The sequence below is a fragment of the Sinohyriopsis cumingii genome, chromosome 12, assembly GCF_028554795.1.
Source record: "Sinohyriopsis cumingii isolate HCF-2022 chromosome 12, ASM2855479v2, whole genome shotgun sequence".
In the NCBI taxonomy this organism is placed as follows: Eukaryota; Metazoa; Mollusca; class Bivalvia; order Unionida; family Unionidae; genus Sinohyriopsis; species Sinohyriopsis cumingii.
The window spans coordinates 67,692,112-67,711,475 of NC_142972.1; the positions used below are offsets into that span (position 1 = coordinate 67,692,112).

The 19,364-nt window shown below is 34.8% G+C and overlaps 2 protein-coding genes across 4 annotated transcripts in view; both read right to left on the bottom strand.

Annotated features, from left to right (window-relative positions):
- The window catches only part of LOC149786638 (thymidine phosphorylase-like), a 257,020-nt gene that overhangs the window by 218,999 nt on the left and 18,657 nt on the right, over window positions 1-19,364 (bottom strand). The window lies entirely within an intron of this gene.
- Window positions 8,882-19,364, bottom strand: part of LOC149786643 (thymidine phosphorylase-like) — a 31,579-nt gene continuing 21,096 nt past the window's right edge. For all 3 annotated transcript variants that reach the window (XM_089977161.1, XM_089977160.1, XM_089977162.1), the window contains 4 exons: window positions 14,991-15,153; window positions 13,657-13,884; window positions 13,000-13,140; window positions 8,882-9,219 (listed from right to left, as the gene is read on the bottom strand). In XM_089977161.1, coding sequence (XP_089833287.1) covers window positions 9,086-9,219; window positions 13,000-13,140; window positions 13,657-13,884; window positions 14,991-15,153 — 666 coding nt within the window. In that variant the 3' untranslated portion in view covers window positions 8,882-9,085. The remainder of the gene's footprint in view (window positions 9,220-12,999; window positions 13,141-13,656; window positions 13,885-14,990; window positions 15,154-19,364) is intronic.

Consider the following 19,364-nt stretch of genomic DNA (forward strand, 5'->3'; position numbering starts at 1 on the left):
GTGTGTGTGTGTGTGTGTAGGTAGAGTAGTGTGATTATAAACACTAACTCTTTTTTCATAGTGCGGGGGTATGTGTTTGTGTGTTTGTGTTTGTAACTGCTCACGTAAGTTTGTAAGTTTGTGTGAATGGTAGATTATGGGTTTCTTTATTGTTTCTTAGCGTATGTGAAGAGTATAGTTTGGGTTTTGTAACCGCTCACGTACGATTGTGTGGATAGTAGATTATGGATTTTGTTTATTGTTTCTTAGCGTATGTGGAGAGTATAGTTTGGGTTTTGTAACCGCTCACGTACGATTGTGTGGATAGTAGATTATGGATTTTGTTTTAATGATTTGCGTGTGTAAATAGTAGATTTGGGGTTTGTTTATTGTTGCTTCACTTATGTGGATAGTATATTATATGAAATGAGAAAAGTAGGGGATGTTTTCTTTCACGTCCGCACGATGTTAGGTCATGATCTAGGTAATATCAATTTTATGTTTTAGGGGGATGTTTTCCATCACGTCCGCGCTTTCACTATAAGAACCCACAGTATTCGTCGTTCAAACCATTCTACAAAGAAGATGGCTTCTAACCAAATTGACAAAATGCAAACATTGCAAGACGTTTTGGACAATTTAGGAATGATGGAGCAGATGTTAATAAGACTCGTTGAAGACCACTATTCCTATAGTCCCCATCGTGTAAAGATGGAAATTAATAACTTAAGAAAGGTAAAGGATAAGATAAGTGGTGTAATGAAAGAGATAAAGGAGGAGAAGGAGGATGAAGAGGAAAGGATAAGAATACGCAAATGGAACGAAAAAATTGAAAAAGAAGAAGAAAATGAGAAGAGGAAGAAAGAAGAGGAGGAAGAGAAGAAGAAAGAAGAGGAGGAGAAAAAAAGAAAGAAAAGAAGAGAAAGAGTGTAGGAGAGAAAATAAGAAGTTTGTTGAGAAAAAGAAGAAATTAGAAGCAGAAGAAGAAGAAAAACCAAAGGCCCTTTTCAGGGCCAGCCATATTTCTCGAAAAGAGAATGACTTTATTCAATTGCCTACCCCTTTTTTAAATTTAAATTTAAATTTAAAAAAAATTTTAAAAAAATCCCATGTTCAATTCCCCTTGAGGCTAGAGTGGCCCAGGGTTTTTTCTCCATGTTCAATTCCCCTTGAGGCTAGAGTAGCCCAAGACTATTTCCCATGTTAAATTCCCCTTGAGGCTAGAGTGGCCCACGATTTTTCTCCATGTTAATTTTCCATTGAGGCTAGAGTGGCCCAGGGGTCTCTGTAATGATAATTCCCATTGAGGCTAGGGTGGCCCCATTCACTACGTCCGAGGATAACCAAATATCAGGACCATGGTTTTCTGTGGTACCACCTGTTGGAAAGATAACTGGATATGATCCATGATTTTCAATGCTGAACTAATTCTGGTGATATCCATCAGTTTTCCACCGCTATTTAACTAAAAGAAAATTAAAATGGAATATTTTACCATTACGATTACATTCAGTTTTTGGTGACTTAGTTTATTGTCACTGAATTGTAACCATTACAAAGTACTGCATACATGCCAATTTTCTAGGCAGTGATTTTTTAACTTTTTTTACGAGAGGAATAAAAAAAATTGTGGTGAAAGGAGGTGTGAAGAGGATGGCTGCACATAGCCTAAGTCTGTGAAAATTTATTGTAAATAAATATTATTAATTTTTTTGAATAATGACCTAGCTCCATATAGAATGAAGCAAATTGGCAAGTATAAGGTGAAGGAAAGCTTAACATTTATAATGTTCACAGCAATCACTTTAAACTTTTGTATTTGCATATTTTCATGTGAGAGATTTAACGAAAGATGAACTGCAAAAACAAAACTTTAAAAATTAAAGTTTTTCTTTTCTGCTTTACCAAAATTGTTGCATAAAATATTGTCCCAACCCTGTAATTAGGTTACAGTCCAAACTTTACAAATGTCTCCATAGTAGGACAGCTTTTCACAGCAATGTGACTTCTGACATTTATGATAATGAATTTAACACCAAAATTGTCTTGAGAACATAAATACTTACATTTCTAACTTCCTCTTTTGTGGGGGAAAACTGATGCAAAAGTCAATGTTTTATTGCATTAATAATGCATTGTTGTTGTTGTTGTTGTGGGGTTTTAACGCCACTTTTCAGCACACGATAGGCTATACATGGCGGCCAGAATTAATGGTGGAGGAAGAACCCGGGAAAACCCTGGAAAGAACCACCGACCCACGAGAAGCTAACGGAAAGCTTTCTCACATACCCACACTGGCTGAATCTGAGACTCGAACCGGCGCAGACAGAGGTGAGATGGCAGTGATCCATAACGGAGAGCGCTTTAGACCACTTGGCCACTTGGGGCCCCTAAAAATGCATTGTACTGAAACCGAAGAACGATTGGAGTGGCAATAAATCAAGGTAAGTGAAGTGAACTTAACATTATGGGTGTAAGGCAAAATGTCAGAAAAAGGGTCGCTAGTATGCCCTAAAAACCCACAAGGATGAAACCTATAATATTGTTCAGGAAGTTTGAATTTCAGGGATAGAAATTGATACATATTATTAATGTCTCACATAAGACCTGCAAGTAACAGCAATGTGTCTCACACAAGACCTGCAAGTAACAGCAATGTGTATCACACAAGACCTGCAAGTAACAGCAATGTGTCTCACAAAAGACCTGCAAGTAACAGCAATGTGTCTCACACATCACAAGACATGCAAGTAACAGCAATGTGTCTCACACAAGACCTGCAAGTAACAGCAATGTGTCTCACACATCACAAGACATGCAAGTAACAGCAATGTGTCTCACAAAAGACCTGCAAGTAACAGCAATGTGTCTCACACATCACAAGACATGCAAGTAACAGCAATGTGTCTCACAAAAGACCTGCAAGTAACAGCAATGTGTCTCACACATCACAAGACATGCAAGTAACAGCAATGTGTCTCCCACAAGACCTGCAAGTAACAGCAATGTGTCTCACACATTACAAGACATGCAAGAGACTTGTAGCAAAGGCAAATCAGCCATGGTGATCCAAGATGTAGACTATGACTAATAATTAAGACTGACCTTTCTAGTGCAGTTTAAATGTAAATAATACTAGCTCTATGATGAAATTTCTTCATATAAATGAAAGTTAATTTCTTCTTCATTTTCCCCTAACATATAATTGATCACTGCGAAATGAGTTTGATTAGAATCAGATGGGGTGTTATGATCTTCTCGAAGATATCATCTATAAATGAAATGTATTCTCTTTGACTTTCTTTCAGTAATTTAATAAGCCGGTGCCAGTCGTTTTAACAAAATAAAGTGGGTTATGGAGGGTTGTCAAAGAAACCCCATTTACGCTAGTTTAAACGTTGGACGAATTCGATTTAAATTGAATCACTGGGTCCAGCAAGGAACATGGGCTGTCCAGCCAACCTGATGATCTGGTCTTTAGTCAGTCACTATGAGAACGGATATGCAGCTGTGCCTGTAGGGATCTTGCAGTCTGAAAATAAACACTAAAATGAGGCAACCCGTTAATGACCTCGTCACAGCCATTTAAAACGCTATATATTTTCACTTTTATTTTTGTGTGTCACAGCATGATCATTCATCTTCGCTGCTCTTCTTTTTCCTTGTGTTACTACGGGTATCCCTACAAACACTCACACATGACTTTTACATGATGAGTTACATCTCATCTTCAAACGTCGAATTCAAGATTTTGTAGTCAAGTACATGTACATTATTTATGTACATCTGATGCTATACATTACTAGCTCCTATAACGTATTCATTATGAGAGTTCAATGTATTGTCATCTGTACCGACAGAGGAAAGGAAATGACATGGCGGAGACTATTTGGGAATCTGATGTAAGCTGTATCATTATGCCCCGATGTACTTTGCCTCCTTCTCCTTCTACCGTGTATGTAAATTATGCTCTTCTAAAGTTTCGATACAGATTTTGATTTGAATGCCTTCCATCGACCGGAAACATTCTCTCTTCCACCATTCACCTTATTAATACAATTAATAGGGGTTGGTGGGGGTGGGGATAGAAAGATTGGTTTCGATTCACATTGTTGTTTAAATGGGTGGCTGTAACAGTGATGTCATCCAGGATTGGAACGGTAATAGCATCACGTTCTGTAGCGGAACGAATCTGCGTATTGATCTTGTCGCAGGGCACAGCATAGCATTCGTTTCCAATCAAAGTTTGGTAGGGTCGTCTTGTTTCCTTTTCCTTGTCGAAAACATCTTTCTGGATATTGATCTCTGCTCAGATTGATATTTCCTTACTCGAACTCGCTGTTTTTTATACAGTAGGGTACTATTGGAGATTTGTGCTCGCTTCTCGACGACAATCTAATACAATTTCTCCAAAGTTCTGCTCAGGCAAACGAACAATCGTATGTCGTTCACGAGATTTGTCTCAGGTGATATTATTAATTAAAAGCGATTAAAAACGTAGTACAACAACACGTAATATTTTACGAATTGACGAAAAGGTCAGCTCAGTTTCATCCCTATCATTCTGCATTTGTTAGAAAGTCGTCCATTCTTATTACGGTACTGGTATCCATACTTTTTAGATCTGCCATTGGCAAAACTCAGAATAGTATTTTGGAAAACTTTCTCCTTCAACGCCTCTAAGCTTCGCCCTGGATTGAGAGATGTGTGACCTCAACTTTACAATTACATGCAAAGTAATTAATTCAATAGTGCACGTGAATTTTTACGACTTTCTCAAGTTATGGTGAAGTACCACAATTATACAAAATTAAATAGTTTGATCCAGTGGTAGTTGATTAACAATTTATACCTAAGTCTCATTCGAAAAATGTAATCTAAATCAATTACAGGTAATTATGGTATTTACTGTGGTCATCTGGAATCTATGTCTAAATACACAGTGTAATGACCACGACGATCACATAAACTGCAGTGTGATATATATATATATATATATATATATATATATATATATATATATATGATATATATGTATATATATATATATATATATGATATATATGTGTATATATATATATATGTGTATATATATATATATATATATATATATATATATATATATATATATATATATATATATATATATATATATATATATATATATAGAGAGAGAGAGAGAGAGAGAGAGAGAGAGAGAGAGAGAGAGAGAGAGAGAGAGAGAGAGAGAGAGAGAGAGAGAGATTGACACCTGGGACGGTGGAATTTTATGAAAATATATAATGCATATGTTGTGCAGCATATTGTTTTGTATAGATAATTTTTAGTGTGTGATTTACTTTTTTCCATAATTGAACGTAGAAGTTTGTGCCGTCCTAACAATAATACTAATATCATTTATTTGTAAGCAACATATTACATAGCTAATGTTTGTCTCTTGTTCTATCCTATATATTAAGATGTTTGCTATTCGTAGGTAAGCATGTTGACTTAAAATTGCTTTCAGGTCATTGGTTGTGCCCTCGGAAATTCCTTGTGCACATGATATATGCCATGTTCTTTATGTTATGACTCTATGATCTTAAACTAAGTAAGAGAAAATAGCAAAACCTAGGAAGTTTTGTAAAATTCCAGAAACAATTTAGTCCCCAAAAATACCAGGTGAAAATTTAAAAAGAACTTAGTTACTTAATTTAAGACCATATAATTAAAACAAGATATCTGAAATAACTGATTCTATCTGAGGCATGGTGTTTAAGTGACGAAATAAGAAACGTATTCTATAGGGTAGAAATACCGGTTGATTTTGCTTTACGGCACATCTCCATCTCTCTCTCTCTCTCTCTCTCTCTCTCTCTCACGCGCGCGTTTCATGTATGATATATTGAGGTTATTCACGTTACGGGGTAAAAAGCTCTCCTGGTATACAGCGTCACATATTTGCAAGATAATGTAGGTGATGCTGGTGGATGGGAATACCATACTAAAGATAGTTATTATTCTGGACTTCTGATCGTTCCAACACATCACAAGTTTTACTTTGGCTCATAATCAAGATGCTGTGTTTATAATATATTTACCATGTGATATAGCACTTAAAGTCCTTTCTATTGGACTCGTAACAATTAAATCCACCATGGAAGTTTAAATCAGATATTAGAGTATTTAGTCAATCTAAATATAAAGGTAAAGTTGTAAATGGCAAATGTAGATGTTAAGGCAAACTTGAATATGGTCAATGTAAATATAAAGGCAAACTTGAATATGGTCAATGTAAATATAAAGGCAAACTTGAATATGGTTAATGTAAATATAAAGGCAAACTTGAATATGGTTAATCTAAGTATAAAGGTAAAGCTGTATATGGTCAGTGCAAATATAAAGATAAAGTTGTATATGGTCAATGTAAATATAAAGGTAAAGTTGTATATGGTTAATCTAAGTATAAAGGTAAAGCTGTATATGGTCAGTGCAAATATAAAGATAAAGTTGTATATGGTCAATGTAAATATAAAGGTAAAGCTGTATATGGTCAATGTAAATATAAAGGTAAAGTTGTATATGGTTAATCTAAGTATAAAGGTAAAGCTGTATATGGTCAATGTAAATATAAAGGTAAAGTTGTATATGGTTAATCTAAGTATAAAGGTAAAGCTGTATATGGTCAATGTAAATATAAAGGTAAAGTTGTAAATGGTCAATGTAAATATAAAGGTAAAGTTGTATATGGTCAATGTAAATATAAAGGTTGTTGTTGTTGTGGGGTTTAACGCCATTTTTCAGCACACGATAGGCTATACATGGCGGCCAGTATTAATGGTGGAGAAAGAACCCGGGAAAACCCCGGAAAAAACCAACGACCCACGAGAAGCTACTGGCAAGCTTTCTCACATACCCACATTGGCCGAATCCGAGACTCGAACCAACGCAGACAAATATAAAGGTAAGTTGTATATGGTCAATCTAAATATAAAGGTAAAGTTGTAAATGGCCAATGTAAATGTAACGGTAAAGTTGAATATGCTCAATGTAAACTTATAGTTAAAGTTTCATATGGTCAATGTAAACATAAAGGTACAGTTGTAATTGGTCAGTGTAAACATATGGAATGAAGGAACAATGACGTTGGCCAGTCATCTACACCTGTCGCTCTGGATTCATCCATTATACTTGTCTATATCACTGCAAACGGTCAGGTTTCTGTACTATTTTGACATATCGTGTGTAAAAGCTTATAAGTGAGGTCCAACTACAAAATACATAGCGATAGATCAGCTGTCAAATAACTTACGGGTAGATCAGGGACGATGTTGTTAGTTCTACCCGTCATCATAATAGACAATAATTGACTCAGATCTGCTCTCGCATTATGCAACATCAGATTGTATATCAAGAACAGAACTTTGTTAGACGAATAATCATACTGTATTCAATCTGCACTTATACTTCCCAGCTTAATTATCTTATGTGAAGTAATTACTTAGACGAATTTAGCATGCTGTATTCACATATACCCGACTACTTTCCTACCTCGCTATATAATGTGAAGTGATTAGTGCTCGTATTATGTTGATAAAGATTTTTTTTTAAATCCTTGGGAATCACTTTCTTTGTTATTATAACAACAATTAATGTATCAATCTGTGTTCAATATTTGATACCTAAACTTGGCTTTTGATGAACTCAGGTATTCTTGAGAATGCATGACAAATTGCTTTGATGACGGAATACAACTAAGTATATGGCGGCTCCATATTGGAAAGAATCATACTGACTGATATTTTTTTCACAATGTTTAATTTTTCATTATAATATCCCCATAATTTATGTTTAATTTTTCATTATAATATCCCCATAATTTACATAACTTTGATATATATTTAATGTTCGGTATTCAAACTTGGAAAATACGTAGTGTGGATTACTTTGTATTTCTTCCATATTTTTCTTTTTGTTCTTTTTATCATATTTTAATACTGATGCGCAAATTTATTGATATTGGTCCTAAATTTATGACTAAAAACAATCTACAATACTCAACAAATTTTCTTAATTCTGTTTTATATATAATAATTAGGAAATAATGTATGTATATAAGTATATATGCGTGAGATACAAATTTCCTGAATCTTACCACCCTTTCCCCTACCTATATGAAGCTCATTAAACAAAGCCCATGACCAGCTCTATCGTATTCTGAGATTGAATAGAAAAGTGCAAAATAAGGAATTTAATTATTTTGATTTTAAAATTGTTCTGTGTTGTGCATGAAACACGATATAATAAACAAGGGTACTATTACGTATATTTAATTCATGATGAGTGCTTAAATTGTGTCCACGATTGTAAATTGTAAACATAATGTTATACAGCTAACTTTGGTCCACGACTACAAGTTGTTAAGAAACTGATTACATTTCAAGAGTTAAAGGTCAATCTTATTTATGGCTAGACTAGGTTATCTGTTGGAAACCTTCACATCGTATTGTGCTAGAAGTTACGTGAAAATATGCATCAAAAGGATTTTATAAACATAATTCATTCATGCTTTAAATCAGCCTGTCAGATATAGTTCTAGATGAGTCATTTATTTAAACTATTCACTGGAATTACTAAACCTATCATTGACGTTTGGATTTTTATCAATTGATTCAAAGACTTTTTGGATTGGATCATTGTGTTACATCAGGACGTTCAAGACTGTTGGGGTTCATTCGGAATATTCTACATTTTTCTACATCTGGTAGGACCTTTATGATTATTTAAGATTTAATTCACAATCCTGTAAATGCCTCTTGCATTTTCACCTTGTTTTGTAGAGAAGTAAATTGAGTCTTGGTTTCACTTGTTTCTGTTATATATGGCAAGGCCTATAGTCTTAACATGTACGATTATGAGACTGTTTCTCCACGGAACTTTTTTAATGGACGAAAGTTATATTTTCACAATTTACATTGTCTTTAGTATTCTTATGGCGAGATAATTAGATGAATAAAGATGTACAAGAGTAAAGGGAAAAAAAACACATGGACTGCTGTGGTACATTAAAGCCAACAGCACACTTCAAGTAAAGGTAAAATTTCTTGGTAACCAAGTTAAAAGGTCATCAACCGGATATGACATCTATTATCCTGCTTTTCATCTCTGTACGGGTTGATTCCACCACAACAGCCTGGTTGAGGGTGTGCCGGACATCGTCGGAAAGCTGGTCTTCATGGTGCACAATGATCCACGGCTCACCTGAAACATGTCGTGTTCATCTACAAAACTAAATCTTTTTATATTCGCACACATTCTATAGATGCTCATTATCATCAAGTACAAAGCATAAATCATTTCAATAATCATGTTTGTTTCATAAACAAGTTCAACACGAAAACCAGCTGAGAGCTTGATTTGTATTTATAATTCAATACTTACGTCATATTATTTAGATACGTTTTGGACGGCTTATTTGGACGGCTTATGATCGTTCTGTTCTTCTCAATATTCAACACACTTTCATAGTTTGTTTGACTTTATTGGTGTTTCATAACGATATTTTAGTCGAATATTATCAGAAATTCTACATATCTTCCTGTTTAAAACTATTCATTCCGACGATAAATTCGAGATGGTCCATACCTTCCTTGTACACGAGAACTTTGGACAAACAAAATATTTGAATAAATTTATATGACCTTGTAACTGAACATAAACAGGAATGCAGCTAAGAGTTACTGTGTAATCAATTTACGATTCCACAAAAAACGTTTTGATCATTAGATAGTAAAATTAAGTGATACGTGGATGCAATACAGTAAACACAACAAAAAAAAAACATGTTCATATATACGAAACAACTTTCATTGAAACATTACTGTCTCATTGCTAATCATCGAGGCGCTTAGTGTATTAATATCTTGAAAGTCTTTGCATCCATTCTGAAGTAAATGTACTGAAAATTATATTTGGAAAGCACATTAGACTGCAAGATGTGACACAAAACCGTACTGAATTAGTGTCTTATATTGGGATTTTTTAAATAGTTGTTTCAGCTGGCTTAAAAAGACATCGTTCGCAGACCATAAAAGAATTAAATTGTTACCAGTTTAATTGTATTCACCAATAGAGTTTTAATACAAACATTGATATTAACAAGGCTATGTTATGTAAATCTAGGGGTGATCAGAAACTTCAAAAATCTTATATAGTATTATTCATTGTGAGATTAAATTCACAGATCTGCATCGACATATATCCGTCAATAACTAGAATTGTGAATCACTGGGCATGTAATGGTTATCTAAATCGGATATACACGTTTAAAGCCACAAACGTAAGAAGGGAGGGAACTTTTGCTCTTAACTATTCAAGGTGGACCTTCCGCCAATTCTTCCAAATATTTAATAGTGTGTGAAAGTATATTTTCTATTTATCTTGACAGCATTAAAAAGTCTTACTAAAGCAAAATCACACAAGAACAATTTTTCAACAACTACGAGAATATTAATGCCTAAAACAGATTATCTGGCCTACTCCTCCTGCCAACATTTTTGTTTCTTTTTAAGTTTACTTTTTGATTTCTTTTTTAACCAAACAACTAAGTAAACATAACGGAGCCTTCAAACCCTCGGCTCTTTGGAAAGATAATGCTTGTTGTTTTGTTAGTTTCGACACTTGAAGCAGCATAACATAGTTAGCTATATTAACTTGCATTCTTGCTTTGTTGATGCATAATGCATTATATTTCCCGATTTCAAAATGTTTCAATATATTGGGTATATGTATCTTGTTCCATTTATGTATGTGGTAATATCATTTGGACAAAGAACCTTAAACTTAAATAAAACAACAGCAGCATGCCAATAGGACAAAAAATCGAGAGACTCTTTACACGAAAAGCACTAGTCCTAGTTTCCTCTGACTCTTCACGCCCCATGTTAGATATTTTGACACTTATGCTGGGGAATCAGAGCCCATGACCTATCACAAAGTTGGAATTTCAGATTCAACAAGTATAGAGCACGAGTCAGCAATTTTTATGTTGGTATCTTGCGACTACCGCGTTGTCATTTGCTCTCGGCTTTACAAATATGCCTTTGTCCAGGTTGCGGAGACAGCGATATGTTTCAGGTCGTTATTCCCAGAATACAGATTCTGAGAGTTATGTGTCCTTTCGCTTGTTTTACAAACTTACGTAACCTTCATTTAATATCTTCAAATTTGTTTTCAACATCATTAGAAAGGCGTTTATTGTTTTTATTATTGGACCTGTGGTGAAATGCATATATAAGCTGCTAGATTTGATTAGTCACGTGACTAGCAATGCAAATGGTAAGCAACAGATCAAATTTCATCAAAGCTGCAGTTTAGTGTCACCTGTCAGCAGATTAAGACAAAAACGAATATTATACTCGCAATTTCTGAAACATTAAATCCTTCCTATCGATTTAATGCAGGTATGGCTCGATGTAAGGTCGTTTAGGTTGCTTGCCTCGGTGGTAAGCGGCGAAATATATCTTTTCGAAACTCAACCGGCTCTGATCCCATACCTTAACAACAATGTCAAAGTATTTTTAACTTAAATGAGTGGGGACGGTCATAGGTAACTCGGACTAGGAAATCACATGATATGTGGATTGCATCAACTTAAATGTCTTCTCAACATCGATATCAATTACTTAGATGGATTATACTGAATATTTCATAGATCTAACCCAAAGGTGTGACATACCAGTACCTGACATAGTTCATATTATATGTTATATTTTTAGTAACAGACTTTCTACTTTTAGCTAACATTGTATTTTGTAAAGATTGAGATGTTTGTAGAAAATTATTTTTCATTAGGTATATATCTTTTTAAAACAAAATGTTAATTGTGACCTGAGTACAAGTAGAGGACTATATAATATTGTCACTGGAAAATTATTCATTCGTGCTTTGAGATCTAGCAGAAACAATTTTGTTATTATTGTTGTGTTCAGAAGTTCATTTGGGTTAGAATTTAGTTCTTCAAATAATTTATTTCAGTGATTTGTTTCCTCTGGAAAGGGGGCCCCGAGTGGCCGAGTGGTCTAAAGCGCTCTTCGTTACGGATCACTGCCATCTCACCTCTGTCTGCGGCGGTTCGAGTCAAAGATTCAGCCAATGTGGGCATGTGAGAAAGCTTGCCAGTAGCTTCTCGTGGGTCGGTGGTTCTTTCCGGGGTTTTCCGGGTTCTTCCTCCACCATTAATACTGGCCGCCATGTATAGCCTATCGTGCTGAAAAATGGCGTTAAACCCCACAACAACAACAACAACAAAATCCTCTGGAAAGACATAGTGCTCATAAAGATATAATATTGTGGGACAGAGACATTTGCTGGGATTTACATGAATTCCAACATGGAATTATATTATTGTTTTCAACTAAATCCTGTGGGTACAAAACATGATACAGGCCACCACAGACACATCAAGACCTTCATAGTCTGATTTAATTTGCATTTCCACTAAGGTTTACTCAGAACATTTATTATTCGGACGTGTATCTGTAATTGTAGGATTATTTCGTGATTAAATTTGCAATACCCTATGTTCTTTTTCGACTTTCACTTTTAATTTTAGATAAATAAATTATTTATTGAATTGTGCACAGCTTCTTGATTCTCATTCTTGTCTGTTACTTATCTTAAGAGCGTAAACTCGTAACAACAATGTGATACCTTCATTTGCATGATCTCCAATATGTCCTGTAAGTTCCAGACCTACTCTAAAAATAGATTGCCTCCTCTGCTCTGGTCAGTCCGGCACCCAGCTTTACAATGTGTGCGTGTGTGTGGCATTTATTCCAATATAAATATAAGTGCGATACAAACTGAACCGATTTGCACCAGTCACTGGACATATAGACAGAAAAGAAGCATAGTCATATAAACAATGCATATAACCCCAAAGATGTATCATAAAATGAGTACCAGGGATCAGTGTAAGTGAAATAAATATAAGTATTTATTTCAGGTTTTCAATACGCACCAGCCCATGATATACTCTACCTTCCTTTGCTTCATCACCAATATGTCTTGTAAGTTCCAGGCCTACTCCATAATTTATGGCCTCTCCTGGTTTGGTCCGTCCGGCACCCAGATTACAACTGACCACGGCGCACTTTAGTCCATCAATATCTTGGATATATCCTACAAAACCATTATAGTAAATCTAACAGGCACATGTAAAGGTTCCTATTATGACGATCTGTGCAATTAATAACCGATCAAACCATAGGACAAAGGGAATTATCGTTAAAATGGGTATTCCCCAAATGATGATTCTACTTTCATGGATGTGAAGCCATACTTTAATCGGTGAATCAAACACTCAGTAAAACATCAAAACAGATCTCAGTAATGTTGTAGATCTCTATTTGAACCTAGTTGCCTACGTAACACTAGGGTAATAATATTACCAAAAAAAAGGGCATTTTATAAAACGTATCTATACCAAGATTTAAAATCTGAATACTTGATGACCTTCTTTTATTTTGTTCCTGGTGTTAGCGGCTTAAGCTCTCGTTTCAGTCCATGATAATTATTTTTTTAATTCTCAAAACGTTTCTCCTACTGAAACATATCTTTGCTTTAATATGAATCGAATGTTTAATCGTAATCTTATTTTAAAAAAAAAAAATCCGAAAACTGGGTTTCAATTGTTACCATTAGCTTCGCAGAGGACTTTCGTCTTCACCTTGGATTTGGGCAGAAGCCCTCGGACGTCCGCCCCTTTCTTGCAGAGATCGTCAGCAAGATCCGGTTTCACGCCCTGTGCTTTTAGCATTGCGCAAAACTTGGCGACCGCTGTTCCGTCCTGTATCACTTTCTTGATTCTCATGCACCCTGCCTGCTCATTCTTAGTTTGGCCACTGAGAAACAAAGCATGGCCTCCTTCAAAGATGAAAATGAAAAACATTGTAACAACTTTCTATATGTAAATGTTTCACTAGGGACGTAAGGATATTGAGCGGCATTTTCACTGCAGGAGGCATGATTCATTAGATAATGACCATAAACCAAACTACATATGTAACGGCACATGCATACATTATGATGTGGGACTTATCTGTCTTCTCACCACGTAAACAATAAAACTAAACATTAAAATACGAGAGGAAAACCTGCACCTTCGCGCCTAGCAGTTCATAATACTAACTGCGCCTCCATTGATACCAGGTAAAAAAAAATGCAAAACAACTGTATTTTGTAATTTATTTCATGATTACATGATACAATTTATCAGTGTGATAATAATGATATCACCAGTGATATAGCCAATTTATCCCCACAGACATAACTTTTCGATCTACTTTCTTCACATTCAGAGAATATATTTGCCTTACGCATGTTGTTCAAACTTGTATTTTCATATTTAGTCCTATATTATTTTTCTTCCTCTTCTCTATCGAGGCCTAAAAGTCTCTCCCCATTAAAAGGAACAGACCTTTAAATGTTAAGACCTGTATATACATTTATGCGATCAATGAGGATATGTGGTACAACTGTTTGCCTTAAAATAAACTCTAAACAAGAACAACTAAGCGTTACTCTAAAAAAATTTTAAATGGTTTTCGTCATACATGGCGCAAATTAACAGTGATTGAACTTACATTCGCTTCTTCAACGACTAACGGTACAAGTTTTTATCGAAAATCACTTCATTAGATATAGTAAAAACATTGTTCAAATAACGATTGCAACTCTTATCACAATACCGATCATGCTTGAAAAGTATGGACACCTAAGAGATACATGAGTGCTTTGGGTCCATCGTTTGTTTGAGAATTTTGCCGCGAGGTTACCAAATCCCACACAATTCACATCTGATTGCATAAATTCAAAAATATAAGAAAAAACCAAAATCATTACATGTGAACTAATTATCATTTAAAACATGTTTAAAGACATTACTCTCTCATATCTGTAGCGTGATTGTTTGTTTGATTTTGTGTGTGCGTGCATGTGAGACAGTGTGCCTGTGTCTGTGTGTGTTTTACCAAGGCGTTCCACAAGTTCATACAAGTCTTTTGGTCCTTGCCCATGCAGACCTGCAATTGCCTCTACTACTTCTAGAGAATTTCCTATCATTTTCCCAATGGGAGCGTCCATGTTTGTGAGCAATGCTGCAGTTTTGATTCCCAAACCATTTCCAGCCCTGACCTATTTCAAAGAAAATTACCACCAATCGAATTATTTTCGAGTTTTACTTATCTGTATATATAGAACCAAAAAGATCACTAGATTTATTTACTGATAGTACATGTGATAGAAAAATAAAATAAAAGTGACCGTTTTGCATGAAGAGATAAAATAAAACTATCAAATTAATTGCATAGTTTAAGTGTAATAATACATAATGATTATTCGATATGAGCAAATTATATATGGGAAACAAATTGCTATTTAGAAGAAGCAAGCGTACCCACTGTTACACACTAAACTTGAAAAAGACTATTTAATTATTTTAAGTTTAAGGGGGTCATTATTATGCGAAATTGATCAATTTAGCATCTAGTGTGCTTATTCGTATACAAATAATTGCTTCTTTAATGATACGATATGAAAAACTTTTATGACGTCGAAGTGAAATATTTGTTATGGTATCCACTGAATGCGAAGATGAAAAGTACCAAATACTGGGTACGCAAATTAGGTTCGGAGCTAATCATAGATCCTAAGTGCCAGGGGCAATCATCTCCTCAAATGAGATCGTAGTCTCTCTCTCTCTCTCTCTCTCTCTCTCTCTCTCTCTCTCTCTCACACACACACACACACACACCGTTACGGATCACTGTCATCTCACCTCTGTCTGCGTGGGTTCGAGTCTCAGATTCGGCTAATGTGGGTATGTGACAAAGCTTGCCAGTAGCTTCTCGTGGGTCGGTGGTTCTTTCCGGGGTTTTCCCGGGTTCTTCCTTCACCATTAATATTGGCCGCCATGCATAGCCTATCGTGTGCTGAAAATGGCGTTAAACCCTACAATAACAACAACAACACACAAACACACATACAGATAGAGACAGGTTTCTTAATGTTTTCCCTAATTTTATGCAACGATATGAATGTTCAGTGATACAAATAGCACTCTAATTAGTGTGAAAGATTGACCATTTCATTTTTTCGGGTGGAATAGAGGCCTTTTCATTTCTTTCGACCGGGATATTTACTTTTATTGTATTTTACAAGTTTTTCTTTCAAATAATGTTATTGATATAAAAAGGGTTTTATTACGACTACAACATAGATGAGACTTAGATTTGCCTTCAAACTTGGACTTTCCGTTGACTGGACGCTACTGACTCAAAGTCCTTATTACTTTTTCTGTTCGGCAGATAAAGAATTTTAAATGGTTCAAGTTTAATTTAAGGAATTATTTCTATGCCTGTGTTTTCATTTCTTGTAATAACTGCTTAGACGCTAAGACGTAAGATCACCATATAGGCATATTGATATCGACAGTATTGTAGAATAGGAATGTTTAAACAAGTTTCATCCTAAATGAAACAACTTCCTGTTTCCTTATCTCAGTAACCAACAACCGTTGTAGATATCGTCCTAGACTCGAATTTTCGTACCTTGATTCACGATACCAACAAAGCAGGAAACGAAAAAACGAAACTAAAACCTTCAATTTATCCTCTTGGCAATTTCGTATCAGCTATATAATCTCAATAGCCAGCATCCATTTTACATATTGTCGTACGATCGAGTTTTCGTACTTTGTTTCGTGATTCCGATTCAAACTGGAAACGAACCTAAAACCCTCATGTTATGCTGCCGTCAATTTCAAATCAACGATAGAAAAAATGTAAGTAATTTTACAAATACTGAGTGAAACATAAAATATGAACTCATGCAGGTAGCTTGTACTTCGAAGGTAGTATTTATTTATTCATGTATTTAGTTTGTTTACTTTATTTGACTGTATATTTCAGACAGAAGAAGAATAAAAGAAGTAAAATCTGTCGTAAAACATTAGGTATCAGTGTTTCTACCCAATACACGTTTTGACCCAATATATGTTTCTTTACTTTTAATTTGACCAACTGTTGCCGTGTAGGTAGTACATTTTTAAGCCCAGTCGTTGTTCATCATTGTGCAAAATTACAAATTGTGGTTTACCAGACATTTTTCAAACAGATTGAACAAATGAGTGCTTTTGAGCCACTAATCTTTCCAAATGAGAAATATGGTCCTCGTGCGTAATCATTTATTTTCTTTTTATTCCTCCATTTCCTATCATATATTTGTGGCTTACACGAGGGGCTCTAAAGCTCATTGTTTGTTATTTCAATCATATTAAATGGATTCTTTGCTTTTATTAATTCTGTCATTTCGTTAACAATTTCTGTCTACGGCCTTATGTATCCCCTGGATTGTGTTCAGCACTACCATTAGCATCAAGACCAGGAAACTCCCTAATATATTCAAGAGCAACAGATGAATCGCATTCAAACCACGCCATGCATTTCTTGTACCTTGGGTCACCTTTTAGTGTGACATAGTGACGGTGGATGATGAGAAGGTTGTCAGATGGTTGAACAGGCGAAGGAACGTGAGCATTTTTAATGAATGTTCCGTACAACCAATTCTTTAAACATTGTGCTTTAACATCCCATGTGGCAAATTAGAAAGTGCGTTTTAGTGAGGTACCCTTGCAACCCTCCCAAATCTATGTGGCTGGTTTAAACAAGCACTAAGCGTTGTAAAATTGAATTAATTTGTGAATAAGTACACAAGGTGCCACCTAAACATTCGTTATATTTAGTCATTGTAAAACCCTGATGGTCTGAATCAGATTAATATTTCCTTTCACGTCTAAATCGTAATCGCGTCGATTTAATGTTGTTTATATGGCTGTATGCAGCCTCAATAAGAAATGATTGTTCTCGTGACAGCGACACAATTATTTATTTACTTTTTCAGCTTGTAATCAATTACTTTAAGGAATAATTATGAAACATGCTAAATATCTTTAAGCTTTATGTCCAAAGGTGATTCTAAAATGTTGTCTCGCTTGGACACTCCTAATTCAAATAATCCTAAACGAAGCTCTTCCGAAGACTGTGAATTTTGAGAATATCAGGTTATTGTGAATGTCAATAACTAAAAGAAAAATGCAAACGGGCATACAACATTCAAACATACACACACCACAAAACAGATATATATATATATATATATATATATATATATATATATATATATATATATATATATATATATATATATATATATATATATATATATATACATAGATAGGAGATATATTGTTCCAAATCGTATGTCAAAGAACTTAAAATGACGCATGTACAAAGGATTCTAACTAAGAACATAAGCAAGTACGTCTGCAATTAAACGGTTGCGTTGTCTACAGGGTAGTCAACAACTGTTTAATTGAATTTTCTTTGTTTATTCTTCCTATGTAAATTTGTGTTGATAATGCCAATTAGATATTAAACAGAGAAAAATCAATCATATAAACAAAGAGCAATATTCTCTAAATATCCATGAGTGTGATCCCCAACGTCCGATACGTTTATTTGCTAATATCGTCTCTAGAAAACAGCTTCCATCTTTTTAGGTATCGGAAAGTAGGACTGAATGCGTCTTGTCGTATTGGACATATTTTCACCTTATAAAATTTCATTTCGCGAATATCACTATTTGAGAATCTTAAACCATAAGTCTCATTACAATATACACTTTATAACCTGCGATTCAAATTAGCGGGAATATCTTTAAGTGTAAGAACTGTATAATTTTCATATTTCTCAAGGGCACTGTCACAAAAGGTACGTATTCTCAACAATACATCATGAACACCAACCACCCATTGTATTTTTATAAATTTGTTAGGCAAGGGTTAAGACCATATTCAACTTATGAATCCCCAGATCTTAATCTTATCAAAGATTTATAATCAAAGGCATATTGATAAACACCGACACATTTCACGAACAACAAATTTGGTTATGGTGCCACCTTACAAGTGCAATATTGCCATCCAGCTTATGGGAAATATCTAGGCTCAGTCAAATGCAGATTCCACATAGACGTATGATAACAGTGATTTAGTCGGGATATCCATCTGGGTCACACATCAAAATTATCTACTACGTCGAAATCTTTTGTAATTTGCTAAGCGTTCCAGCGAAAAAATAATGGATTGCAGTACCAAAGCGAAATGTTATGCACCATTTATTACTTTGAGAGATAAGAAATACTATTAATATATTCATTTGTCTTGGCTTGTTTCATTTTGATTTTACTTACCCGATAAATTAGGAATGCATGCAGAAATAGAAAGGCCGATATTTCCCGGATGGCACACGTCTTAACTCGATTACTGAAGAATGGACAGTCATAAC